This window comes from Rhinatrema bivittatum, unplaced genomic scaffold (assembly GCF_901001135.1).
Source record: "Rhinatrema bivittatum unplaced genomic scaffold, aRhiBiv1.1, whole genome shotgun sequence".
NCBI lineage: Eukaryota > Metazoa > Chordata > Amphibia > Gymnophiona > Rhinatrematidae > Rhinatrema > Rhinatrema bivittatum.
Window position 1 is genome coordinate 113,030 of NW_021820750.1, and position 27,199 is coordinate 140,228.

General features: G+C 47.7%; 2 protein-coding genes across 2 annotated transcripts in view; one reads left to right on the forward strand and one right to left on the reverse strand.

The window, feature by feature from the left end:
* LOC115082077 (synapsin-3-like) overlaps positions 1-16,962 on the forward strand; it is a gene marked incomplete at its 5' end in the record, with an annotated part of 84,559 nt that extends 67,597 nt beyond the window's left edge. Inside the window, 3 exons of the mRNA XM_029586343.1 lie at positions 1,300-1,396; positions 5,481-5,733; positions 11,749-16,962. Coding sequence (XP_029442203.1) covers positions 1,300-1,396; positions 5,481-5,733; positions 11,749-11,878 — 480 coding nt within the window. The remainder of the gene's footprint in view (positions 1-1,299; positions 1,397-5,480; positions 5,734-11,748) is intronic.
* A 6,501-nt stretch (positions 16,963-23,463) lies between these two features.
* The window catches only part of LOC115082079 (F-box only protein 7-like), a 47,662-nt gene continuing 43,926 nt past the window's right edge, over positions 23,464-27,199 (reverse strand). Inside the window, exon 10 of the mRNA XM_029586344.1 lies at positions 23,464-25,449. Coding sequence (XP_029442204.1) covers positions 25,078-25,449 — 372 coding nt within the window. The 3' untranslated portion in view covers positions 23,464-25,077. The remainder of the gene's footprint in view (positions 25,450-27,199) is intronic.

Here is a 27,199-nt window from a genome sequence, read left to right on the forward strand (position 1 = left end):
AACTTCCCTCTGGCCTTAGCCACTGCCTTGTCACAGTACTTCACTGCCTTCAGATCATCAGTCACTATCACCCCCAAGATCCCTCTTTTGGTCCGTGCTCATCAGTCTTTCACCCCCCTCATCACATACACCTCTTTTGGGTTACCGCACCCCAGATGCACAACTCTGCACTTCTTGGCATTGAATCCCAGCTGCCAAACCTTCAACCACTCCTCGAGCTTTCTTAGATCACTTCTCATTTTATCTATTCCTTCAGGTGTCTCCCCTTGGTTGCAAAGTTTAGCAGTATATACAAAAAGACAAACTTCTCCTCCACAAAATCAGGAAGATATTGAACAGGGCCGGCCCTAGAACCAATCGATGAGGCTCTCCACCCATCATGCTTCTCTCCTCAGAGCAGGTTCCAATACTTGCTGACGTTTGCCGGTCAGCCAATTTGTAATCCATTCCACCACCTTGGGAGCCACTCTCAGGCTTTTAATTTTATTCCTGATTCTCCTGTGCAGGACCATGTCAAAAGCTTTGCTGAAATCCAAGCAAGCCTCGTCGAGTGCTGTTCCATGATCAAATTCTCTAGTCACCCAATCAAAATAGTCAATCGGATTCATCTGACAAGACCTTCCTCTGGTAAAGCCATGTGGCCTCGGATCCTGCAACCCATTGGACTGTAGATAGGTCACCATCCTTTCCTTCGGCACTGCCGAGGCAAGGTTAACCCACCTTAGTTCTCAAACGTCTCTCTGCTCCTCTCACTTTTGTGAAGCAGAACCATAATTGCCCTTCTCCAATCTTGTGACACTTCTCCAGTGTCCAAGGATCTCTGGACCAGGTCCTTCAGTGGACCCCACAGCCTTTCTCCAGCTACTTCCACCCAAACTCTCTGCTGTAACTGGAGTTGTAGCAAGAAAAATGGTGGCAAAGTAGACATTAGAAAATGTAAACCAGATTCTGGATGTTCTTATGGTGCATAATGCTGGAACATTGGAGCACATTGGACATTAGAAAATGTAAACCAGATTCTGGATGTTCTTATGGTGCATAATGCTGGAACATTGGAGCACATTGGACATTAGAAAATGTAAACCAGATTCTGGATGTTCTTATGGTGCATAATGCTGGAACATTGGAGCACATTGGCGCCTCTGTTTGTGGTACCATAGGAGTGTGCGAGATTTCTTTTAACGATCACAGCATTTCAGGACTAGGGGAGTTAGTTCCCCGCTATTAGTTTGTGTGGTGAGAGAGGCCACTTTTCTACTTAATTGTGTGTTTTTCTAAGCATTTGTTTTCCAATCTCAGCAGGTGCAGCCCCAGCCAGCAAAACCACAGATGCAGCCCCAGCCTGGGCCTCAGCCTGGAAATACGCAGCTGTCCCAGCCTCGCCCCACCCCACAAGGTAGACTGTGTGCTGGGGTGGGCACGATTTATGGCTTGAGAGTCACTTTAGGGCACAGTCTGGGTAGGATGGCGGGGACAGAAGGTCCCCCCTTGGAAGGAAGGAAGCAGCAGATGGGGGGTGGGGGGGGTCCAGAATTTCTGAGTCTTAAGGAGGGGGAGTTTCCCCAGCATCTGAGAAGTGGAGGGTGAGAGGGTTTCTCCTTGAGGTGTGATGGGCTAGTGGCAACCTCACGTCCAGCCCGATGATGTCACTTTCGGCTGGAAGTGAGAAGCTGCTGTGGCCTAGGACCCAACTCATTTCCGTAGGTGGGTTTGAATCCTAACAGAGGCCTTAGCTTGCCCACCTCTGCTCTATGGGTTGCAAAGAAGCCATTGAGCAACAGCACTGGATCGCACGTCCTGCTGGACTCTAGAAGGGTCTAGGTTAGGGGCAGGCAATTCCAGTCCTTCGGGGCCACCAATCAAGCAGATTTTATTTCTCATGCATGTGCATGCACACTACCTCATTTGTATGAAAATCTGTCTCATGCATATTCAAACAGGATCTCCTAAAATCCCAACAGGTTGGTGGCCAACAAGAACTGGGATTACCCACCCTTGGTCTGCGTCAGTGGAATTCATTCCCTGCCCTTGAGAAGCGCCAACAGGTTGGGTTTTCAGGATGCGTCTAATGAATATGCGTGAGGTAGATTTGCATGCACATGGCCTCCCTCTTTTTCAAGCATATTATTGTGGATACCCTGAAAACTCGATGTGTTGGCTGCCCTCGAGGACTAGTCTAAGTGAACTCCAGTCTTGGAGTGACACAAACAGGACCGGGTTTTAGGATATCCATAATAATTATGCATTCTTACAACGGAGGTAATGCGTGCAGATCTATTCATGCATATGCACTCTGAATATCCTGATAACCAGACCTGTTTCTGGCACTCCAGGATTGGAGTTGCCAACGCCTGGGTTCATACATGGACAGAGCACATCTGGAAACTTCCTCTTCAAGTGATCTTTTTCAGCTGAGCCCGAGGAGTTGGTGCGAGACCACTGCCCCTCCCGTACTGGGGAGAGTGTGCACTTTTAGCAGTGTGTTCAGTGAATTGGAGAGATCCGGAAAACCACAGCGAGAGGACGAAATTAGGCTGGTGCATTCCTGTCTGTGAATGAAGGAAGCGCCCTACATAATGTTTGCGTCTTCGCTTAGAGCTGGGGCGCTGACGAGTCCCTGTTAGAGAGGCAAAGAGCTGGAGTGCGAAGGCAAAAGCTTCAGTTTATGCAGATCAGCAAAACCGAATGTCACAGACAGAGTCAGAGCTGAGGAGCCTCATCCCTCCCTCCGGCCCTGCCTGGGACCTCTGCATTTGCAGTTAACCCTTTGTGGCTGTGTAGAAGCCACCTCTAAAGCAAAGGGCGGCTGTGGTTCTTATTTATTTGCTGTGATTGACCCAAGCATAGAAATAATGTAAGAGGGATGAGGGGCTGCAGCTGTCAGACCTTGCAATGCCGTTATGGGAGGGAGGTTTGCGGGGGGGGGGGAACTCGCTTTACTTGTAGGTGAGTTGAGTGTTTTGGAAAAAGAGTGGGGAAATAATGTCCATGCAGGGGGGGATATCTCTGCAGACCTGGGAGAAAGGCAAGGGCCGGGCAGAACTCAGGAAGGGAGAAATCCCAGCCGCACCTTTACCACTCTTTTTATTGAGTCCTCTTCCAGTTCTCACCTAGCAGAAGAGAAACCTGACTTGCTGTAGGAATCGAGAGATTATAAAGAGCAGGGATTGCACTGGGGGAGCGCATGCAGATCCTATAGCTCTTTCCCTCTCCTCAGAGGGCTCAGGGTCTCATGGGGAGATTTATCCAGCCGCAGTATTTTATGGTGGCGGCGATATCACTGCATTATTTTATAATCACATAAACACCGCGCGATAAAACAAAAAAAAAAGATCACAGTGGAGGCTGCAAACATGTGCGATGGTGGCTGCTTTCCAAGGGCCGTGGCACCCACCACCTACAGAGGCAGAGCCCCCCCGGCACCCACAGACTCCCCCACACCTTCCCAGGCGCCTCTTCCCAAAATAGCCCAGAATCCCTGGTGCTTAGTGGGCCCCCAGCCCTTACACCAAAAAAGGACCTGGTGGTCTTGGAGATCCCTGGACCCCCGCTCCCAGGAAACCCCGCCCCCCCCCCCATAACTCAAATAAGCATTGTGGGTGAGGAGGTGGAAAATGGCGTTGAGTGGGCCTGGAGCTAGTGGACGCTCTGGGCCTCCACCTCCCCACCAATGATGCTTATCTGAGGTGTGGAGGGGTTTGGGGGATGGGGTCAGATGCCGGGGACCCCTTGTCATCAGAACCTTTTTTGATGTAAGGGTCGGGGGGGGTGGGCCCTCGGGGAACCAGGAATTCTGACCTATTTTGGGAAGGGGGAACCAGAGAGGGGGTGTCAGGAGTGTCAGCTACTGCAGGGGGGTTCTGAAAGGGGGGGGGGGGGCCGGATATGATTGGAACAGGAATTTTGACAAAAGGGGAGGGGCTTGGGAATGGGCGGGGCATCGTTCCACAACTTAAAATGTTTTTTATTTTTGACTTTTTGACTTGGCGCCACCTCAGTAGGCAGCGGAGGGGTGGGTGGGGGTCTTGGCAGAGCCTGGGGGGGGGGAATTTTTAACTTTGGGAGTAGTGTAGCTATGGGCCTCAGGGCCCTTTAAGTTATACAGTGGGAGCACTGGGACCGGCGCTAGCATTCTGATGCTCCCGCAGTAAAATATCTACACCTTCTTCAAACACGATAAAATGATGGGGCTGATTTTTTTTCTAAGCCAGTCACGTTGATTTATTAGCATGGAATTAGGTGTGCATTCGCTGCTTTGCATGGATTTGCAAAATTCATGCATGCAGATCACATGCAAAGCAGATAATTGTAATAGGGACATGTGTGGTGCCTGAATAGCACGTGATAAATGCTGTTTATCGCATGTTTTACCCTTATCATGGCTTAGAAAATTTAGGCCTCAGTTTGTCCTTCAGGCAGTAGAGGGTAAAGTGACTTCCCAACAAGGTCACATATGTATTAAATGGCAATAATGAGGCTCATTTTCAATCTGTTTTGAATAAAAGAAACAAAAAATGGCCTCTCTTGACAGACCCCCAAAAATGTTGGGATCCATTTGTTTTTTATATGTATATTTTAAGAAATGGCCTCCCTCCTTGTAAACTCAAACTCAGGGCCTGGGCCCGGCTCAGCCTCCAGTCAAGTGCCAGCCGCACCCGAGACAGGCGCTGAGGAGAAGTCACTGTGGCTCTGTCCTCAAGGCATCCAGCAGAGCAGAAACCCCTGCCCTTTTCATCCAGCCCTGCAGGAAGGGGTAAGCGGGGGCCAGGGAGAGGACCCAGGCTCCCACAGTTCTTCCTAGGAGGACGGGCAGGGCTAGAGAGGTTCCAGCTGGGCCTGGTTCAGTTCAGCAAAGTAGGCCGAGGCCCCAGGCTAGATTTTAGTGGGTGGCAGAGGAGTTGGAGGGGCCCGGTTCAGCCCGGCAAGGGATGCCCAGGCCCCAGTTTGATTTTAAGGGGCAGGCAGAGAGGTGGAGGGCCTTGGGGAGGCCTGTTTTTTGGGGGGCTATTTGGGATGGGGTGTTGCATTTAATGGGGGGTGCATTTTGGAAAACAACCCCGCCTCCCCCCCAAAAAAGCATTAAACTTAAAAAAACAAAGAAACAAAGCGAATCAAAACAGTTTGGGCTACATATCCCTAATAAAAAGTATTTATTTATTGAAGATTTGTGTATACCGCACTCTTATGTAACGTGAAGTGGTTCACAATGCATGACCCACATACATTAAAAATTATAAGGACACATCAGACATTAAAATAAGCAAAGCCTTTCATTATATTCTGCACAGAGAGGTTGCAAAAGCTCATTTGAAGCAGTATATGACTCCTACATAAAGAAAACCGGAAAGCTGAAAACCAATAGCTGTGCATTTCTATTGTGCCCACATGCTGCCGGCATGATCACCCCATCCTCGGCCTGTTTACGGGCAGCTTTCCTGATGTGCTGGCTGTTCTCTGCCTGTGTGTCTCTCTTTTTCCAGGTGCTCCCCGCCAGGCACCTAAAGCCGGAGGTCCTGTGCAGCCAAAGCTATCCCCGCAGGGCCAGCAGCCTCAGAGTCCCCAGCTGCAGAGATCCCCCAGCTCCCCACAGCCATCCAGATCACCGGCTGGTGCTTCTCCAGTACAGACCCCCAAAGCTGGAACCATTTCCCCGCAGCAGCCCAGGCCGCCAGCTCCTCAGCAGGGCCCAGGAACGGCATCCAGGCAACAGACTTCACCTCATCCTCATCTCAAGTAGGTGCCCTTCTAGCCATAGGAAGACTCGGGAGATGGTGCACCCATTAATGGTTCTCGGTCTGGTCCAGAACCCTGTAATAGGGACGTGTTCACATTGGTCTGGTGTAGAACCCTGTAAATGGGACGTGTTCACATTGGTCTGGTCTAGAACCCTATAATAGGGATGTGTTCCCATCGGTCTGGTCTAGAATCCTGTAAATGGGATGTGTTCCCATCGGTCTGGTCTAGAATCCTGTAATAGGGACATTTTCACATCGGTCTGGTCTAGAACCCTGTAAATGGGATGTGTTCCCATCGGTCTGGTCTAGAATCCTGTAAATGGGATGTGTTCCCATCGGTCTGGTCTAGAATCCTGTAAATGGGATGTGTTCCCATCGCTCTGGTCTAGAACCCTGTAATAGGGACGTGTTCCCATCAGTCCGTTCTAGAACCCTGTAAATGGGATGTGTTCCCATCGGTCTGGTCTAGAACCCTGTAATAGGGACATGTTCACATCAGTCTGGTCTAGAACCCTGTAATAGGGACGTGTTCACATTGATCTGGTCTAGAACCCTGCAATAGGGATGTGTTCACAAGATTCGCCAGCGTCATGGTTCTTTTCTTTTTTTGCATTTAGCTCGTGCCTGAGGCAGTTTACATCGTAGGTACTGTAGATATTTCTCTGTCAATATAGGGGACTGTGGAGGGTGGTGTGACTTACGGGATCAGGGCCCAGTGCAAGGGGATTAGGTGCCCTGGGCGCCTTCTGTCTTGCGCCCGCCCCTCCCCTCCCCCGTCGCATCGTGTCGCACTGCCCCACCCAGGCTCACGCACTCTCTCCCACTCCTCCGTGCGGAGGAAACCAGAGCAAGATGGCAGGAGGCGGTGCGAGCCGGGGTCCGGCCTGAGGGGGCCGCTGCAGGGGGGGTGGGACCGGGTTACCGCACAGCTGGGTAAGGACAGATGTGTCGCTGGCTCTTGCTGTCGCGGCTGCTGCCCCTGGTGCACTAGGCCCCCGTCTAGTTTGTGTAGTGGATCCGCTGGCTCTGAGCGGGATTTGAACCCTGGGCTGTCTGCCTGCTGCTATAATCACTAGGCTACTTCTCCCTTGCTGGAGAACTGCCCAGTTCTGGTGAGGTTCGGCCTTTTTCCTGGCTTCAGGGTCAAAATTTGTCACCTTGTCAACCTGTAGGAGATGCCATCTGTCCAAGAAGGGTTCTGCCAATAGGCGACCTAGAAAGTCACCTAGAACAGCAAAGCTCTGTGGGGTAGGGGATTCTGCCAGTGCCAGAGCCCAGGCAAAGCCTATCCTGCCAGCAGCCAAAGAGTGGACGAGGGCCCCGGCTCTGCCACCAGCGCTGGTGGTGTGGGAGAGAGCGTGGGCGAGGGTGAGCGTGTGGGTGTGAGAGGGAGAGTGCATGTGTGTCTGAGAGAGAGAGGGGAGGGGGAAGCGGGTGTGTGTTAGTGAGTGCATATAAAACAGGCCCTTCCTGCAATCCAAAGTTCCCAGGTATGAAGAGCGAGGCATTTTTTTTATCCTTATTATTATTGAATGGTATTTGATGTGTCTGCTGTTCTGAAACATTTATTGGTGTTTGGGAAATTTTTTGAAATGTTTATACGAGTTTTTAAATTCTGGGATTCTGTTCCATTCATCAGTTTTGAAATATTTATTCTTTCTCTTGCTATATTATAAAAATATTAGGGGCTCCAGTTCAGCATCACGGCGTCTGTGCTTACAAAGGGGTAGCAGAGCTCACCTGGAACTGGGGGAGGGGCTGCCAGTGCAGGCTTCAGGGAGCGGAGGCAGCAGAAAGCAACCTAAGGAGGGAGGGGAGGGCAGGGGAGCACCCCCGATCCTGTCTCCCCCACCCCAACACATACATCCCACTTACATCAGCATCACACGCACATACGGAGGTGAGGAGAGTGCGAGGTAGAACGAGTGGCTTCAGCCATACATACACAGCCTGCGCCACCTCGCCCTACTTACATCACCTGGAGCAGCACGGGGAAATAACGCAGACAGACACACGCACAGCTCACACCCCCACCGCCACATCCCCCACGTAAGAACATAAGCACATGCCATGCTGGGGCAGACCAAGGGTCCATCAAGCCCAGCATCCTGTCTCCAACAGTGGCCAAGCCAGGTTATTTCTTTATTTTAAAACATTTATTTCCTGCCTGTATCAAACCAGATGTTCTAGGCGGGTAGCAATACATAAAATAAACACAATACAAAATACAATCAGATAAAACAATTCTAAAACATCTCATAATGTAATATATAAGTATAAAATCAACAATATAAATCCTGTGCATTAATATAAAACACACTAAATGATTATTTTAACTCCCATAAGCTTCCAAAAATAAAAGAGTCGTTCAGTTGTTATTTAAAAGCAAGTACTCAAACATTAAATAGATCCCATGATACTGATGCCGGTAATAAGGAGTAGCTATTGCTTATTGATTAATAGCAGTTTATGGACTTCTCCTCCAAGAACTTATCCAAACCTTTTTTAAATCCCATTCACACTAACTGCTGTAACCAACAATGAATTCCAGAGCTTAACTATGAGCGGAGTGAAAAAGAAATTTCTTCTATTTGTTTTAAATGTGCTACTTGCAAACTTCATGGAGTGCCCCCTAGTCCTTCTATTATTATCTGTTCTAGACCTCTCATGATTTTAAACACCTCTATCATATCCCCCCTCAGCCGTCTCTTCTCCAAGCTGAACAGCCCTAACCTCTTTAGTCTTTCCTCATAGGGGAGCTGTTCCATCCCCTTTATCATTTTGGTTGCCCTTCTCTGTACCTTCTCCATCGCAATTATATCTTTTTTGAGATGCGGTGACCAGAATTGTACACAGTATTCAAGGTGCGGTCTCACCATGGAGAGATACAGAGGCATTATGACATTTTCTGTTTTATTCATCATTCCCTTTCTAATAATTCCCAACATTCTGTTTGCTTTTTTGACTGCCGCAGCACACTGAACCGACGATTTCAATGTGTTATCCACTATGACGCATAGATCTCTTTCTTGGGTTGTAGCACCTAATATGGAACCCAACATTGTGTAATTATAGCATGGGTTATTTTTCCCTATATGCATCACCTTGCACTTATCCACATTAAATTTCATCTGCCATTTGGATGCCCAATCTTTCAGCCTCACAAGGTCTTCCTGCAATTTATCACAATGCACTTGTGATTTAACTTAGTGTCATCTGCAAATTTGATCACCTCACTTGTCGTACCCCTTTCCAGATCATTTATAAATATATTGAAAAGTACCAATCCAAGTACAGATCCCTAAAGCACTCCACTGTTATCTATTTCTATTGTGAAAACAGACCATATAATCCTACTCTGTTTCCTATCATTTAACCAGTTTGTAATCCACAAAAGGACATCGCCTCCTATCCCATGACTTTTTACTTTTCCTAGAAGCCTCTCATGAGGGATTTTGTCATTCACCTTCTGAAAATCCAAATACACCACATCTGCTGGTTCACCTTTATCCACATGTTTATTATTATTATTATCTATTTATTATTTATATATATTTATTATTATTCTAACAGGAACAAAAAGAAATGAACACAACGCCCATATTGATCTTACTTCATTGGCTCCCAATTAAAGCACGCATCAAACACAAATCAATGACCATCATTCATAAAATTCTAAACAATGATCATCAAGGACTAATCCCCAGAATCCTCAAAGAAACCTACGTTCAAACAACTCAGGATGCTCAACATCCCCCCCATCAGAGATGCGCATCTAACAACAACAAGAGAAAGAGCCTTTTCCATTGCCTCCCCTAAATTTTGGAAACTCCCTACCTAAAGATCTGAGAACCCAACCCAACCTCAAAACGTTCAAAAAAGAGCTAAAAACATGGCTGTTTTTCAAATTCTACACTGACCTTCTGAACATCCTAACTCCCAATCGAACTTTCATCCAAAAACCTCAAAATAACTTCTCTCCAACCAGAACAAACAATCCCTCCTCCTCCCACATAATGATACTTTCTGGACTTGAAATGTTTAACCTAGAGCTGTTTAATATGCACATTGTTATACTTTTTCCATAATTGTTAAGAGAGTTACAATTTAAATTTTGTAAACCGTTATGATGGCTTTACCGAATGATGGTATATAAAACGCAACAAATAAATAAATAAATATTAACCCCTTCAAAAAAATGAAGCGGATTTGTTAGGCAAGACTTCCCTTGGGTAAATCCATGCTGACTTTGTTCCATTAAATCATGTCTTTCTATTATGCTCTGTGATTTTGATCTTGAGAATAGTTTCCACTATTTTTCCCGGCACTGAAGTTAGGCTCACTGGTCTATAGTTACCTGGATCACCCTGGAGCCCTTTTTAAATATTGGGGTTACATTGGCCACCCTCCAGTCTTCAGGTACAATGGATGATTATAATGATAGGTTACAAATTTTAACTAATAGGTCTGAAATTTAATTTTTGAGTTCCTTCAGTACCCTAGGGTGCATACCATCCGGTCCAGGTGATTTGCTACTCTTTAGTTTGTCAATCTGGCCTACTACATCTTCCAGGTTCACAGTGTTCTCGTTCAGTTCACCTGACTCATCACCCCTGAAAACCATCTCCGGAACTGGTATCTCCCCAACATCCTCATTAATAAACACAGAAGCAAAGAATTAATTTAGTCTTTCTGCAATGGCCTTATCTTCCCTAAGTGCCCCTTTAACCCCTCTGTCATCTAATGGTCCAACTGACTCCCTCACAGGTTTCTTGTTTCGAATATATTTTAAAAAGTTGTTATTATGAGTTTTTACCTCTATGGCCAACTTCTTTTCAAATTCTCTCTTAGCCTGTCTTATCAATGTCTTACATTTAACTTGCCTATGCTTATGCATTATCCTATTTTCTTCTGTTGGATCCTTTTTTCAATTCTTGGCTGAAATAGCCTCTTTCACTCGCCTTTTAACCATGCCGGTAATCGTTTGGCCTTCCTTCCACACAAAGGGATGAGAAAGGGAAATAATACCCCGCCATACACACCCTACATATACTGCTCCCCCCAAGACACTCCTTCCCCTGTTCTTCCACTACACCACCCCCAAACACACACAGACACCCCACCCCACCAACCCCCCATACGCACACAGGAAGGGAGAGGCAAGAGATACAAAGTGGAAAGTGCTGGGGAGAGGGTGAGCGAAGGGAGGGAGAGGAGAACAAAGTGAGAAGTACAACAGGGGGAAAGGGGTGCAGAGTGCGCACCCTGACCCACAGACCTGCCTCCCCTCATGCACGCAGGGGGGTGAGTAGAGTGCCCCCACCTGACACCCCTGCACCCCAGGGATAAGAAAGAAGGTGCCCCCCCTCACATATATACCTGGGTCAGGGAGAGGAGAGGAATACAAAGTGCACTCATACTCGCACATCTACCTTTACCTGTACCTCCTCCCCACACACATAGGGGAGGGGGAACAAGGGGAAGAGTAGGAGGAGGAAAGAGCGTCCCCAGCCATGCTGCCCCCTACATACACACAGGGGGTGGGAGGAGCCGAGTGGAGAATGTGAGGGGCAAAGTTCAAACACGTGCATCCCATCCCCCCTCCCCACACAGGAGGAGACCGGGCCGAACTGGATAGTGTAGGGGGGAGGGCGGGGAGAGAGTGCCCTATTCATACCCACACCCCTTCCACATGCCTTCTCCCCCTGGCAGGGCTGGAAAATGATTCCTAGCTTAGACCAGCACCAACCGTGCTGGCGCGTTTACTGGTGGGGAGGACACGCAGCCACTGGAGGGTAGGAATTCGCCTCCGTTCTAACTAGTTCATGTCTTATTTATATTCCACACCACCTGGCATCAGCCTGCCCAAAGAGGAGGGTGCCATATAATACAACACCCTAACCCCAACCAATACCCTCTTTTATATCCCACCTCCTACCATTGAACGGCCAGCTCTTTCCTGCACCCCAAATATTTATCCCAGCACTAACTACCCCTTTCTTGTCTTTTTCAGCAAATCACAGTCACTGACGAACAACTTCAACATATCTGAGCCATCTCAGCGAGGAAGCCACGAGGACGAAGCCAAGGCAGAAACCATCCGCAACCTGAGGAAGTCCTTTGCCAGTCTGTTTTCCGACTAGTTGCAGTTCGCAGCCTTTCTATCCGGATCATAGTCCCCCACCCCCACCCCGAAAACTCGTCTGTCATCCTGCCCTAAGTGGAGAATCTTCTCATGTGTTGTGTATAAGTAAAGAAACACAGCAGGGTGTGCATCTGTCCACAGGGGCCTGGGCCTAAACTCTTATCTCATGACAAGTCTGAGGAGAGGCAGGAGAAATTCTGGATTGTGTGCTCCACCTGCCCTTCTGGAGATGCGTAGCAGCGTCGCCAGCCACTAGTGGATTTTCTAACAGTCCATAAGAATAAAATGAGACATCATTTCATGTCACTAAAACCGTCACGTGTGTCTGTGTTCCCGGTGCCGGGGGCATGTGCTTGGGAGCCAGGGACTGCATCCGGTACATGAAGGGAGAACCTCAGCGTAGTAAGATCAGCCGTGCACAAAATGGTGACATTGAAATGTATCTCCATAAAAGTTACACTGTCAGTAAAAAAACATTTCTGTGAGTTGGCGACCTTGCTGTATAGGGATACAGTAATCTAGATTTCAGAGACCTTCCATTGCAAGCAAAACCCTGACAGGTCGGCATCATTGCAGCACTGCATGCGGGCAGCTGTGTTTGATTTGCAAAGCTCTGAGGTGGCTGGCCAGCCAGCATCTTTCTGGCATCTAGAGCGCTGCCAAAGGTGAAAAGCAACAATGCAGTATTCTTGTTGCCCAGTTGCAGCTGGATGCAGTGAGGGAACGTGACCCCTTGACGGTCACATTCTTGTTGCCCAGTTGCAGCTGGATGCAGTGAGAGAACGTGACCCCTTGACGGTCACATTCTTGTTGCCCAGTTGCAGCTGGATGCAGTGAGGGAACGTGACCCGTTGACGGTCACGTTCTTGTTGCCCAGTTGCAGGTGGATGCAGTGAGGGAACGTGACCCCTTGACGGTCGCATTCTTGTTGCCCAGTTGCAGGTGGATGCAGTGAGGGAACGTGACCCGTTGACGGTCACATTCTTGTTGCCCAATTGCAGGTGGATGCAGTGAGGGAACGTGACCCGTTGACGGTCACGTTCTTGTTGCCCAGTTGCAGGTGGATGCAGTGAGGGAACGTGACCCCTTGACGGTCGCATTCTTGTTGCCCAGTTGCAGGTTGATGCAGTGAGGGAACGTGACCCGTTGACGGTCACATTCTTGTTGCCCAGTTGCAGCTGGATGCAGTGAGGGAACGTGACCCGTTGACGGTCGCATTCTTGTTGCCCAGTTGCAGGTGGATGCAGTGAGGGAACGTGACCCCTTGACGGTCACATTCTTGTTGCCCAGTTGCAGGTGGATGCAGTGAGGGAAAGTGACCCTTGACGGTCACATTCTTGTTGCCCAGTTGCAGGTGGATGCAGTGAGGAACGTGACCCGTTGACGGTCACGTTCTTGTTGCCCAGTTGCAGGTGGATGCAGTGAGGAACGTGACCCGTTGACGGTCACGATCTTGTTGCCCAGTTGCAGGTGGATGCAGTGAGGGAACGTGACCCGTTGACGGTTGCATTCTTGTTGCCCAGTTGCAGGTGGATGCAGTGAGGGAACGTGACCTGTTGACGGGTTGCATGCAGTCAGAAGGGATGCCGCCGGCTGTTATGGGGCTCATGCACTTTTCTCAGGGCAGGATCAGCTTGTTCAGGTCTAGACCCTGGTGTGTATTTTTCCAATTATGGAGAAAAAAAAGACGAAAATTTCTGAGATGTGACTTTTCTGCTTCATCGGCCAATTCCAACAAAAGCACTCGATGTGAGGATGATGAACAAAGTCTTTGCCTATGCACTGGTTAATTCTTACTTTTCTTTCTGTTCAGTGTCACATCAAGCATTGATTTGTTTACAGCAGGGGGTGGGCAAAGGTTTCTGGGCAGGGGCCACATTACAAGGTCTCATCAGCAATGGGGGCCAGGAGGCGTGGCCCCTTGGAGCTCAACGAGAAGGGGTGGGGAGGTCACCTTGGAGATCAGTGATTTTTGTAAAACTCTTTCTTAGCTCCAAAATAAAGAAAAATGTACAACCGTAAAATAAATAAGCAACACCAACAGCAAAATGTACCCCCAGCACTGAGTCATGGGCAAGGGAGCAGTTAAAGTGGCAATAGAACCTCAGACACAGTGAGAGGGACAATGCAGAGAAAGCCATCAAGATTTTACTGATGGTCAAGTAAAGAAGAGTCCCAGACTGACCTTCCACCACACAGCATTTTTGTAAGGAACGGCACAAGCTAATGAGCAGGAGGATGAACAGGGATTCTGATCTTTTTCCTTAAATTCTCCCTCCTCGTGCTCACTAGCCTGCATCTTTCTTGTACCTGCCTACCTCCCTCGCCACCACTATCCATCATCCAAAGAGGGCCCGACTGCTAGCGGACATCATGAACATAAGGCTTGCCATAGTGGGTCACACCAAAGGTCCATCAAGCTCAGCATCCTGTTTCCAACAGAGGCCAATGCAAGTCGCAAGTACCCATTAAACATTAAATAGATCCCATGCTACTAATGCTGTTAACAAGCAGTGGCTATTCCTTATTAATAGCTGCAGATGCTCACACTAAGTGCCATCTTAAGAGGCCCCGACTGCTAGCAGACATCACACGAGGCCCAAGGTCGCTGATACTGACACTGAGCATCATCATAAGAGACCCCCCACTGTTAGAGGACATCACAAGAGGCCCAAGGTCGCTGATACTGACACTGAGCATCATCATAAGAGACCCCCCACTGTTAGAGGACATCACAAGAGGCCCAAGGTCGCTGATGCTGACACTGAGCATCATCATAAGAGACCTCCAACTGCTAGAGGACATCACAAGAGGCCCAAGGTCGCTGATACTGACACTGAGCATCATCATAAGAGACCTCCAACTGCTAGAGGACATCACAAGAGGCCCAAGGTCGCTGATACTGACACTGAGCATCATCATAAGAGACCCCCAACTGCTAGAGGACATCACAAGAGGCCCAAGGTCGCTGATACTGACACTGAGCATCATCATAAGAGACCCCCAACTGCTAGAGGACATCACAATAGGCCCAAGGTCGCTGATGCTGACACTGAGCATCATCATAAGAGACACCCAACTGCTAGAGGACATCACAATAGGCCCAAGGTCGCTGATGTTCATACTGAGCGTCATCACAAGAGGCTCCAGCTGCGGCTATAGTGGACCTTGTGCTTGACAACAGGCACATGATTATGTTGGCCATTCAGCTTTGGTGGGCCAGACTGAATTAAAAACTTTAAAAGGTTCAGGGGCCTAAGAATTAATGGCTTCAGGCCCGTTCTGACCCATGGGCCTTAAGTTTGTTTTAAAGTTATTTCCCCCGCTTTTATGACATGGTTTAATATTTATAATGTAATATGGCAGCTCTGTGCTCTTCCTTTGCCAGTAAGGCATGCTGCTAACTTATTTATTTATTTATTTTTATACACCGGTGTTCCTGTATGAAATACAGATCACATCGGTTTACGTTGAAACAGAACATAAATTTCGCCAAGAGGCATTACATAGAACAAGGTTACGGAACTTGGAACAGGGTGAACTAGTTCAAAATTAACATTAACATTGTAAAATTTATGACCATAAGAAAAACATAAACAAATTAGCTAACAGGTCTCATTGCGCATCAAAATTATAAAAAGTAAAACTGAAAAATAATATAATAATAATACAAATAATGGCTAGGAACGAATTCTTTACAATTACCTAAACGCTTTTCACAATAAATATTTTCCCAGCTCACTTACAGGAGGATCAAGCCCTGTATGATGACGCCATGAAACCTCTCTAGCAATCACGGTCGTGTGATATTCTTTCAAGTATTAAACACACATTTGGTCACCTAGGGGCCTGATTGCAGAAAAATATATCCGATACCCTCGTGTACTCTGTGCAGCGCCTGCTTCAACAGCTCCCAAACGCAATGTCAACTCTTCAGAGGTCCCTCACGTGACCTGGAGCCAAACTATCTGGAATGTACATTTCACGCTTCTTCTAACTAAAAAGAGCAGGGATGAGCTCATTGGAGCGCAGCTCCCCTTCAATCCATCCAACGGGTTGGCCCCCAGCACAGTGTGGGTGAGGCAGAAAGAGACACGTGGCCCGTCTAATCTGCCCGGCCAGGGTTGGGTTTTTTAAAAATTTCTTCTGGGGCAGTAACTGCTGCTCCGTGCAGGTCATCTCTTTTCTTCATTTCCGTCCTTTAGCCACTAGGGATCCTCTGTGCTTATCCCACACGCTCTTCATTACTGTTCATTACCTCTCTGGTCTTCACTACAGCTTTTGGGAGAGTATCACACGCGTTCATCACCCTTTCTGTGAACAACTATTTCCTAACAGTGTTCCCGAGTCTAGCCCCTTGCAGTTTCATGTCATGAACCCTAGTTCTGCAGATTTCTTTCCATCCGAAAAGGTTTTATTCTTGTGCATTATTAATACCTTTTAGGAATGTAAAAGCCTGCATTGTATCTTGTCTATCCCTCCTCTCTTGCAGGGTACACACATTCAGGTCCTTCAGTCTTATTCCATATGGCCTTTGATGCAGACCCCAGGACCGTTTCCATCCTGTCTCTAGCCCTTTTGAAATGGTCTCTCTCATATCCTGGATTCCTGGCCTGGTGTCTCTTGCCAACCAGTCAGCTCTTGAGCCAGTTGCAAAGCGATGAGGCAACTACCCCTATTAACCCAAGTACACTTTCGAACTGTTCTACAAGCGCTTATATTCGCGAGCACAGACTATTGTAACACACTCTTCCTTGGATTACCACATTCAACACTAAGACCACTACAAATCTTACAGAACTCTGCAGCCAGAATCCTAACTGGAAAAAGCAGAAGGGACCACATCACTCAAACTCTTGCCGAATTACACTGGCTGCCAATTGAACATAGAGTGCAATTTAAAACACGTTGCACAGTCCACAAGCTAATCTATGAAGAAAATACGGACTGGTTGAACACTGCATTAAGGCTACATGTTCCCCAAAGAAATCTCAGCTCAGCAAATAAAGCTCTACTGACCATACCCTCTGTAAAGACAGCTAGACTGACACAAGTAAGGGAGAGAGCACTGTCCTTAGCAGGCCCAATTTTATGGAACTCAATGCCACCCAAAATAAGATTAATGAGAGATTTAAAACTCTTCAAAAAGAGCTTAAAAACAAGAAGTATAAAACATCAAACATAACAGAAAGAAACATGCTAATAAAAAGAAAACATATTTCAAAAGTTGATGAACTGAATATCCAATAATTAAAAATTCATATAAAATGTTTAACACATTTTCCAAATACCAATGAAATATTTCAAAACAGTAGACACAAACATCCAATAATTAAAACCAATAAAGATTAAAAAATCCCTGCTCTTAAATCAAATTAAAGAAAATACCCGAGAACTTTTGCCTTTGATTCCAAAAACCCTGAAATGGTTGGGGAATGAGGGATGTGTACAGACTTTATCCTCTTGCTCTCATATACACACTCTCGCACACTCGGACACACACACACACTCACCTGTTCACTCACACACGTTGTCACATTATCACACACCAGACACGCACACACATTATCACTGACACACAAATCCTTCGTCACACATATAGGTCACACATGCTCACTGACACACACATAACGCTGAGTCACACGCTCGGTCACATCGGTGATTAGGGGGATGCAAACATGTCGCTGCGGTAGATGACCTTTGCCTTAGAAAAGGGCAGGCTGTTTTTTTTAGTTTTGGGTTTTGCCGTGGCCCAAGGACGAGGGGGACGCGTGGCAGAGAAGCAGACACGAGCCGGTGAGAGGGGAGGCGGTGGCTGAAAGTGAGGAGAGAAGGTCCAGGAGTGCTACCACTGCCACCAGAAAAGTCAGTGAGGGAGTGGGTCGGAGGAAACGTCTGGTTTGGTAGAAGGGCAGCTGGGGCCCCACACGCATGGCGCTGCTACAACCAACACAAACCAAGTGCTTGGCCCACCGGGGCATTCCCAAAGCCCATATAAGTCAATCCACCCCAGGTCCTCCCAATTTCCTTCACAGTATTTAAGGTTCCAAAAATTTGCATATTAAAATGTCTTGCAGCAGCTATATTTCAACATGAATTAAAACAGAGGCAGCAGCCAGCAGAGTGGTGGTCATGACTTCTTCCTCCATGCCAACACCTCTATGGTTGTCGAGAGGATAACCTACAGCGCCCCCTTGTGTGACATCCTCCATTTGTTGCCACCGTTTCATTTCTGTACAAGTTACATAGCTGCGCTGTATCCAAGCACCGGCATCCAAAATCAAATTTAAAAAATAAAAGCAGCAAATATTCCTTCTTTACAGCTTGTCAGTAGTTTCTTCATGTAAGGGAGCTGGCAGCACTGACGCACCTCCTGTTCCGGCATGTGGTGGGGTTTGGGCAGTTTACAGATGTCCTGCTTGCAGTTTGCTAGAGTGGTGACCCCTGTTCCAGGCAGGGTTTAGCATCAGGTCCAAGAAGGCCCTCGTGCTGTACTTGGGCTGCAGGAGCTTGCAGAGTCACAGAGCCCAGTGGATGTCCTGGTCATCACTCAACAGCACCTATTGGTCAGCCAGGGAGCCACAGCCTGTAGTCAAGGCTAGGAAGATACTCGCTGGCTCTCCCCTCCTCATCAAAGAAATGCAAACAAAGTCTTTCAAACTTAGAATTTCCCTGCAACTCAAAACTGTCATCATCTTGTACATAGTGGGGTGCTTTTGTTAGCCTGGGGAGAGCTAGAATGTATGCAAGCATCACCTGTACATTTATTTATTTTATTTAAAAGTTTTTATATACCGTCATTAAGTTATTTACCTTCATAACGGTTTACAATGGGGCACATATATCAAGGAGAATATAGATCATACTTTAAATATAGGGTGCCATTATTATTCGGTAACAATACGACATTAAGTAAAGTATGGTTTATGACGTGGAATTTTCATTGATGAAATTCTCATGGGGGATTGTATGTTTTATTGCTATTCAACCTATCGGTTTGTCTACAATTATACGAGGGATAAAATAATTTCCAGGTAGAATCTGCAAGTTGTGAGCTGGGTGCTCTAAGTCCGCTTATCCTTATTTATTTGCTTGCGTCGTTCTCTTTCTTGAAGGCTTGTGTGAAAAGCCAGGTTTTGAGGTGTGTTTTGAAAAGTTTATGATTTCTCTGGAGTCTTAGATCGAGGGGCGTCGTGTTCCATAATATGGGACCTGCCAGGGACAGTGCGCGTTCCCTAACCTGGGTTAGTCTTGCTGTTTTCACAGGAGGAATGGTTAAGAGGGCTTTGTTTGCCGATCTTAAATTTCTATGTGGAACGTGTACTCGAAGTGCTGTGTTCAGCCAGGAATCACTAAAAAAAAAAATCACTAAAAAAAAACAAATTCCCAAATTACCAGTGCTTTCTTTAAAATGAATATATTTTTCTTTTCTTGTAGAACAAATGTTTGGAAAAAGCATTTCAGCATGTCTATATTCCTTCCCTTTTGTCTGCCACTTTCATTACCCAGTTTTGGAAATGGTTTGTAAGATGCAAAGCTGTTGGCTCAGCCCAGGAGAATCCAGCACCCTCCTAACCATTTGTTTTGTTCACCAATCATGTTCCATTCCTGAAAAATACAAAATAAACTTCCAGTTCAACTGATAGCAAACAATGGCTTCAGGCTCTAATTCTACAGCCTGGACTCTTAAAGCAATCACACTGTGAACGATCTAGGAGGAAACCATGATAAAATCATTCAGAGGGTAGCACTGGCTTAAATAAAATAACCCATATCTTTGTTCATTTACAAGACTTTTCAAATTATGCCCTGTAGAGAAACAGGGGTTTTGCATGGTTTGTGGTTTATTGTTCTGCCTGTGACCCTTTTTCCCCAGTGAGCTCATTTCCTGTCTGCTGGTCTGCAGGTGGTGTTTGACCTCTGCACTGTCGTTCAAACAGAGGCTTTGGAAGGTGGCTTGATCAGCATACACATCCCAGCAGCCCTGAGGTCATGCAATACTGAAACATCCTGCAGTGCCATTGGCCAGAAAGCTGTTAGTATTGTGTTCTGATTGGCCCTGGCACAGAGAACTCACCCTGCGGGTTCTGGAACTCTCCAGTCTCACCTGGGAGTGCAGAGGGAGCAGAGCTCTGTGCTGAGGACCTGTTTCCTGACCTCCCCAGGCACTAACCAAGTAGTGAAAAGTGTTTAGCTAGTTTCTACTGTTTAATCCTTGTTGTTTTACCTGTTTCTGTTTGCAGTTTAAATCTTCCATCCATTCACTGTTCTTACTTTTTCTTAATAAACTTTAGTTTATTAGCTCTGCCTGTCTTGGACTGATTAACGATGCTGATATTGTATTTGGTCTGTGGGTGTTTTTCTAGGAACTGTGTGACCCTTCCGTTGTCTGGGGTCCCAGTGTCCCCAGAAACCACCAGGGGATAGCTTGTAGACAGGGAACTTGCCCAAACACCAGTAGGAATCCAGGTGGGAGGTTGCCAGTAGGAGCACATGTGCAGGTGCAGCCAGGCTTGTACAGTGCTTGGCAGGATCCTCCAAGTGGCCACAGGGTTACCCTACGTGGATATTAAGGGTGGCGCTGTGGTGTTACGCAACAGGCCGCTGTTCTTTTCGGGTGGCAGGGTGGGATCAGGTGGGATCAGGCTTAGTATGTGGGGTGAGGGTCATCACTTAGTGGTTCAGAATGATTTTGCTCTGCAACCTCCAGGCACAGAGCATAGTGAATGTGTAACAGAAGCAGTGTCCCTTCCCTCATTCAGTTTTTGTTGCAGTGTTAGGAGATCAGCTGTGTGCGGATGGCAGACGACCACAGGTGGATGGCGGATAACAGAAACCATCAGACACTGGACATGCCTGTCCTAACACAAGAGCAATAGGATGTCCACAACGATGAGTAACTGGACTCATCCCTTCCGGTTAGGGGGCAACAACCCGTCCTGAGATCCAGTCCAGGTGAGCGAGCCGTCTCCTTACTGGAAGAGGCCCAAGAATTGGCAGGATCTGATACCACATCAGCTGAAATCCAACAGATCTACATGCAGCTGCGTCAGGAAGAACAAGTGCTGAAGGTCAGACGGTGGCAGCAATAGAAGGAGACCAATGGCGGAAGGAGGAGGGGAATTTCAGCTTTAGAAAATGAAGATGGAGATGGAATTGGCTCGTATCCAAGGCTCCAGCCCATCCTCTGCACCAAGACAGAGACCAGATCCACAACCCGGATAGGGCCAAACTTGTTTGCGCAGTTTGATAACACCTGAGGTGATAATGGGTATCTAACTGCCTCTGAAAAAATGTTCTGCTTCAATGAGATTCCTGAAAAAGCCTGGGTGCAGTATTTGGGAGGAAAACTCCCTGGGAGAGCACTCGAGGCGTTCCAAGGACTATCCATGGAGATATGCTCCCAAGTTGAGGAGGTGCGCAAGGCTTTAGTGAACCGTTATATTACCCCTGAGACCTATAGAATTAAGTTCCAGAATTTGCAAAGGGGGCAGACGATAGACACAGTGAGTTTGTGATTCAGCTAAGATCCCAGCACAACCAGCGGCTCACTGGAATAGAGGTTAAAACTCTGGAGGACTGCTGAAACCTGATGGTCCTAGAGCAGTTCTTACAGCGCTGCCGTCTAGAGGTGAGAGAGCATGTTCAAGATCACCAGCCCTGTACCCCAGAGAAGGCAGCTGAACCCCTGGTCAGCAAAGAGAAGCCACCCATATCCCCAGTAGCAAGGAACTAAGTGAATTCAAGGCCTTAAATCTAATGTTCCTGCAACCACAGCGACAGTCAGCAAACCTCCCAGTTTTCCTCAGTGTGGTCGCACAGGACATTTCAAGGCAGATTGCCCAGACAACCCCAAGCCTGCACTGAGAAGCACTCCAGCTCCTGCACCACAGCTGGAAGCTTTTGTGGGAGGTCCCAGTTCTAGGGAAGATGCCTACGCAGTAGCAACACCATGAGGAGTTACCGGATATTCATCAATCAAGGAGGCAGATGAGCTTCCAGCACACTACAGAAGCCCAGTAACTGTGACTCAGACCCAGGTAAGTGGGCTTGTGGACACTGGCTCTAGCATGACTTTACTGTGACCCGAGCTGATACTTGAAGATGCCATTCTTCCAGGGCCTGCTGCACTTGTAGTACTGGCCATTAGAACCCAAGAGTCTGTACCCATTGCTCGAGTATACCTGGATCGGGGTATCAGGCCTGGATATCTGAGGAGTAATGGAAAACATGCCGTACCAATGCTGTGTGGGACCGACGCAGGTCCAATGAACATTCCCCTCGACAGCGGACTCAATGTTTCTGCTATGGTAACCCAGTCAGAATAAACTTCAGTCGAGCTGGGCGGGACCTTACAAGGTCATACAACGCCTGAATGACACCAGCTATGTTATATCTATGGACTCTCGAGGTAGAAAGCAACATATCTTTCATGTAAATATGATAAAGTTGTAGGCTGTTTGCACAGCAGTGGTGCTGGCTGCATGGAGCCAGGATAGTGAGCCCTTACTTGTCAGGATAGTGAGCCCTTACTTGTCAGGATAGTGAGTCCTTAACTTGTCAGGATAGTGAGTCCTTAACTTGTCAGGATAGTGAGTCCTTACTTGTCAGGATAGTGCGTCCTTACTTGTCAGGATAGTGCGTCCTTACTTGTCAGGATAGTGAGTCCTTAACTTGTCAGGATAGTGAGTCCTTACTTGTCAGGATAGTGAGCCCTTACTTGTCAGGATAGTGAGTCCTTACTTGTCAGGATAGTGAAGTCCTTGTCAGGATAATGAGTCCTTACTTGTCAGGATAGTGAGTCCTTACTTGTCAGGATAGTGAGCCCTTACTTGAGCTCCTACAAGAGACACTACCTGAAGGATCTATACAAGAAGCTGTTTTGGGAGAGCAATTAACCCCTACCCAGAAACAACAGTTGGAAGCAGTACTGCAAACTTATGCTGATGTGTTTTCTACTAAACCAGAACGTACTCACTTTGCTATGCCCAATGTAGACACTCGTAGCCCTAAACCGCTGAAGAAGACTGCTTATTATCTGCTGAAGCTGAGAAGCACATGGGGCAGCAGCCTGATGAGATGTTAGCGCTAGGTGTTATAAAGTACTCTCAGAGACCCTGGGCTCCTCCTGGTACAACCCACTTGTGTGTGGACTACAGGAAACTTAATGAATGTACTGCATCTGATGCCTGTCCCATGCCCCGGATGGGTGGATTCCTAGACCACTTAGCTGGGGTCCAGTATCTAACCACTATGGACTGCAGGTGGCGCTCTCTGTTAAGTAGCAGTGCCTGAAAATATTTTCTCTGCCTTCATCTGCTGGTAAGGATGCAAAACCCATTTATCTGGACTGATCTGTAGAATTGCAGGAACAAAAATTAGCAGGTAAGAACCAATTTTCCTATAACCCTCTTAGATGCTCCAAGTCCTATTCCCTTTTATTGGTTACAGTTTTCACCCCATTTCTGCGTCCTGCATTACATTTGTAGAAAGCTCTTCCTCCTGGCATGGCAATGTAAAATCCAGGTACTCCTGTATTAACCCTCCATCGGGATACGGACACACACACACAGCCAGCTGAGGTAAGGTTATAATAAAAAGTGCGGATCTTTATTCCAAAAAAAGTGTACAAACAAGTATCCTACAGTGGAGGAAAAAATAAACAGAAGAATAAGACTGAAAAAGGAAGCAACAGCTTCAAATCAAAGCAGCTGCAGGAACATTCTGAGGCCGCCAGCTGCTTTGGCTCATTGTATGCAGGAGCCTTCATCTTCACCTGCAGCTGCTGGTTTAGGAAAGGGAAGTGCTACATAACCATCCACACCTTTTCCAGGGCGCCTGAAGTCATCACTCCTGCAGGGAGGCACTTCAAGCAGTTCTTTTTACGGTTTAATTTTGCTTCAGACAGCAGAGATGAGGATAAAAACCCAGCATTAAGCACATTACACACAGCAGAGAGATGAGGAGAGACACACCGTTAAGCAATGCGTGAATAAAGTGCTAGTGTCCCCCCCGATTCCAGTGTAATCAGGAAGAGAAACCTCCTGCCACTTACAAAAATATATAACACGCGCCTCGTGGCAGCTTGCAGTGCTTTTAGGGGAGCAGACGCAGCCCTTCCGAGAATGGTAAACGCCAGGACTGCCATCTTCTGGCTGCATGCGCTCTGCAGCACGGCCCCTGGGCCTTTGCACACGCAAACAGTCTCCCAAAAAAAACCCCACGCAATTAGGGCAAACTTTGACTAGGCCAAGCTGCTCCCAACTCACCTACCTCAAGGAACTTCACACTGGTTCACTGGGGAGTAGCTAAAACTTAAGATTTGCGTTGGTCCCACCCATCTGGCGCCCGTGCAAACAGAAGCGCAGACTTTCAGCACGTGAAGCGTTCCAGGTGCTGCTCTCTTGGGTGAGTGGGTCTGGGGGGGCGGTGGTACAACTTCATTGCTAAATCGCGGGTGAACGAATATGCCTCCACGTCTGGGATCACACAGCAAAAGGGCCCTGGCTTACCCCGCATGCTGTCTGCCAGGTTTGGGGGCTTACACCGGGCACCTTTACATCCTGCCATGCTGTGCAGAGAGAGATGTGCACGAGAAAAAAAAGAAAAAAGTTAGCGTTTCTGGCGTGTTTGAAGCTGTTTGCAAACCTATTTACACAGCCCATGACTCCTCCTCATACTACTAATCCACACCGCCAGAAAGAAATGGCGTACGTTTGGCGCCAGCACTGGCCACTCAGTTCCACCCTGCAGCATCACAGCTCCTTTCAGTGCCGACAGAGCGAGCCAATGCTCCCATCTCATGGTCCACATGAACAAGTAATGCTGTGCTTCTTAGAGAAAATCAGAAACACAGTTCTCCCCCACTCTTGGCTGCACCTGGCCTTCATTACCGGAGGGGGGAAATCAGAAAAAAAAAACCCTCGTGTTCGGCTTCAGTAGGAGTTCATTGGCATGTCCCGCTCTCTCCTCTCACTGCTGAGTTGCTCAGTTCTCAGCTCAGCTAGTTCTACATCTGTGCAGTGAAAAGCCACACGCTTTCTCTCTCTCTCTCTCACACACACACACACACTCAACACTACTACAAGAGAGCTGTTTTCTTCCTTATGGAAAGGCAGACCCCATCCAGGATGTTATTTCCTGTAGCACAAAAAAAACTCCCTAGCAACTCAGAATCAAAGCACAAAGCAGAGGCGATCAAATGAACATCCGCCGAATGTCAGATGGACGTCCACGAGTGGGTCTTGGACCAGAGCGTCCTGGCAGGGTCGGGCTGGGCTCCGGCAGTGGGCCAATCAGATCAAAGTGAGGTCGGAAAGGTGGAAACCTGCCAGGGGTCTGTCCACTGCCTGGGATGAGCGAGTTGATTGGGTCACCGACGAATGGCATCACAGGCCTCTGGTCATACTCCCCACCGATGATCCCCGACGGGTAGATAGGACTGGGGGCAAAAGGATTAGGGTAAAAGGGGTTTGGATGAAATGGGATGGGATGAGGGGGTGACGGCAGGAAAAACATGTGCCTCCAGCGGATAGCTTCTTTCTTCTGCTTGTGCTTCTTTCTGTACAGCTGCAAGACACAGATGTGTTATTCAAGGGTGTATTATGGTGCAAAAAAAGACGCCAAATGCCATAGAATGCAGCATTCAAATGCCAGCACACTCTGCAGATGTGGTTACCAAACACCCTTCACCTTACAGTTATCTCAGATCACACATCTGTTACGTGCATTACATTGCTGGAGAGCGCATGTGCGCACGAGCATGCCTACGCACCCTGCCAGCCACTGACCCCAAAACTTGCATTTAAAAACAAAAAAACTCTGCCAGTGCACCAATTGGAATCCAGCCAATGCCCCCAGCCTCACCCGGCCGCAGGAGCGATGCCTCGCTGCTCAGTTTTGTGAAAACAGTCACCAGTCCAGTGCCGGTGCCAGGCCCGTGATCTCTCTCCCTCCCTCCCATTCACACAGCTCCGTTCCACGAGCTCCCCGACATCCACGTCCCAGTGCACAACTCCTTCATTTTCAAAAAATGCCACCAGACTCCACTTTATGAAAGAAAAATGCCATCCTCAGAGCGACCTACGGCACCCCGGGCGCCCGCCTATTCCACCTAATACCTCCCGCCAGCCCTGCACCAGTCAGTCAGTCAGTCTCGGCATTATCTCTTCTACAACTGCCATGCAACATAACGGGGCCAGCCTAGCGTTGACTGGCGCTCATTTTCCCAAACCGGAGCAATGAGGCAGGAGCGACAGAGGCTGCCTCCTGCCCCAGAAGCACCCATGACCAGGTAACAGCTAGGGTGAGACGAGGGTAGGGATCCTAGGGGCATTTATATATGTGCAAATGCTAAATGTTCAGTCACCCGCAGACTCTATTCCAACAGCGAAGAGGGGGAGGCGTGGAGGCGTGGCCATCATGGGAGCAGACTTTCTCCCACACACGAGGCTGGGGCAAGGAGTGGGATTGCTAATTCAGGGCTTACATTATACTCTCACACATCCACCCCCTCATACACTCCCTAACATAGATATGCCCACACATTCATTTTATGTATCTAAAATTGCTTATTAATCACTTTCCTGGTCAAAACTCCCAAAGTGATTTACAACAATAAAATCAGTTAACTAAATACCATAAAAATACAACCATCATAAAATATTTGCATATCCTCTCTCTGCCCTGGATCCTGCTTCCCCTCCCACAAGATCCATCCCTGTCCCACTCCATATCTCACAGCCACAGGCACCCAGACCCTCCCCTAGGTGAGGTCAAAGATATGGCAACTGGGATTCAATGCAAAGAAGTGCAGAGTCCTGCATCTGGGGTGCAGTAATCCAAAAGATTATGTGTGTGATGGGGGGTGAAAGACTGATGTGCACGGACTGGGAGAGGGACCCTGGTGTCTTGTGATCTGAAGGCAGCAACGATAGGTAAAGCCAGAGGGATGCTGGGCTGCATAGAGAGGAATAACCAGTAAGAAAGAGAGAAATGATGATCCCCTTGTACAGGTCCTTGGTGAGGCCTCACCTGGAGCACTGGGTTCAGTTCTGGAGTTTGTATCTCACAAGGGATAGAGACAGGATGGCGGTAGTCCAGGGAAGGTCAACTAGAATGGTGAGGGGTCTGCATCCAAAGACTTATGAGGAGAGGCTGAAGGATCTGAATATGTACACCCTGGAGGAGAGGAGGTGCAGGAGAGATAGGATACAGACCTTCAGATACCTGAAAGGTTTTAATGATGCACAATCATCAAACCTGCTCTGTTGGAAAGAAATCAGTAGAACTAGGGGTCACGAAATGAAACTCCAGGGAG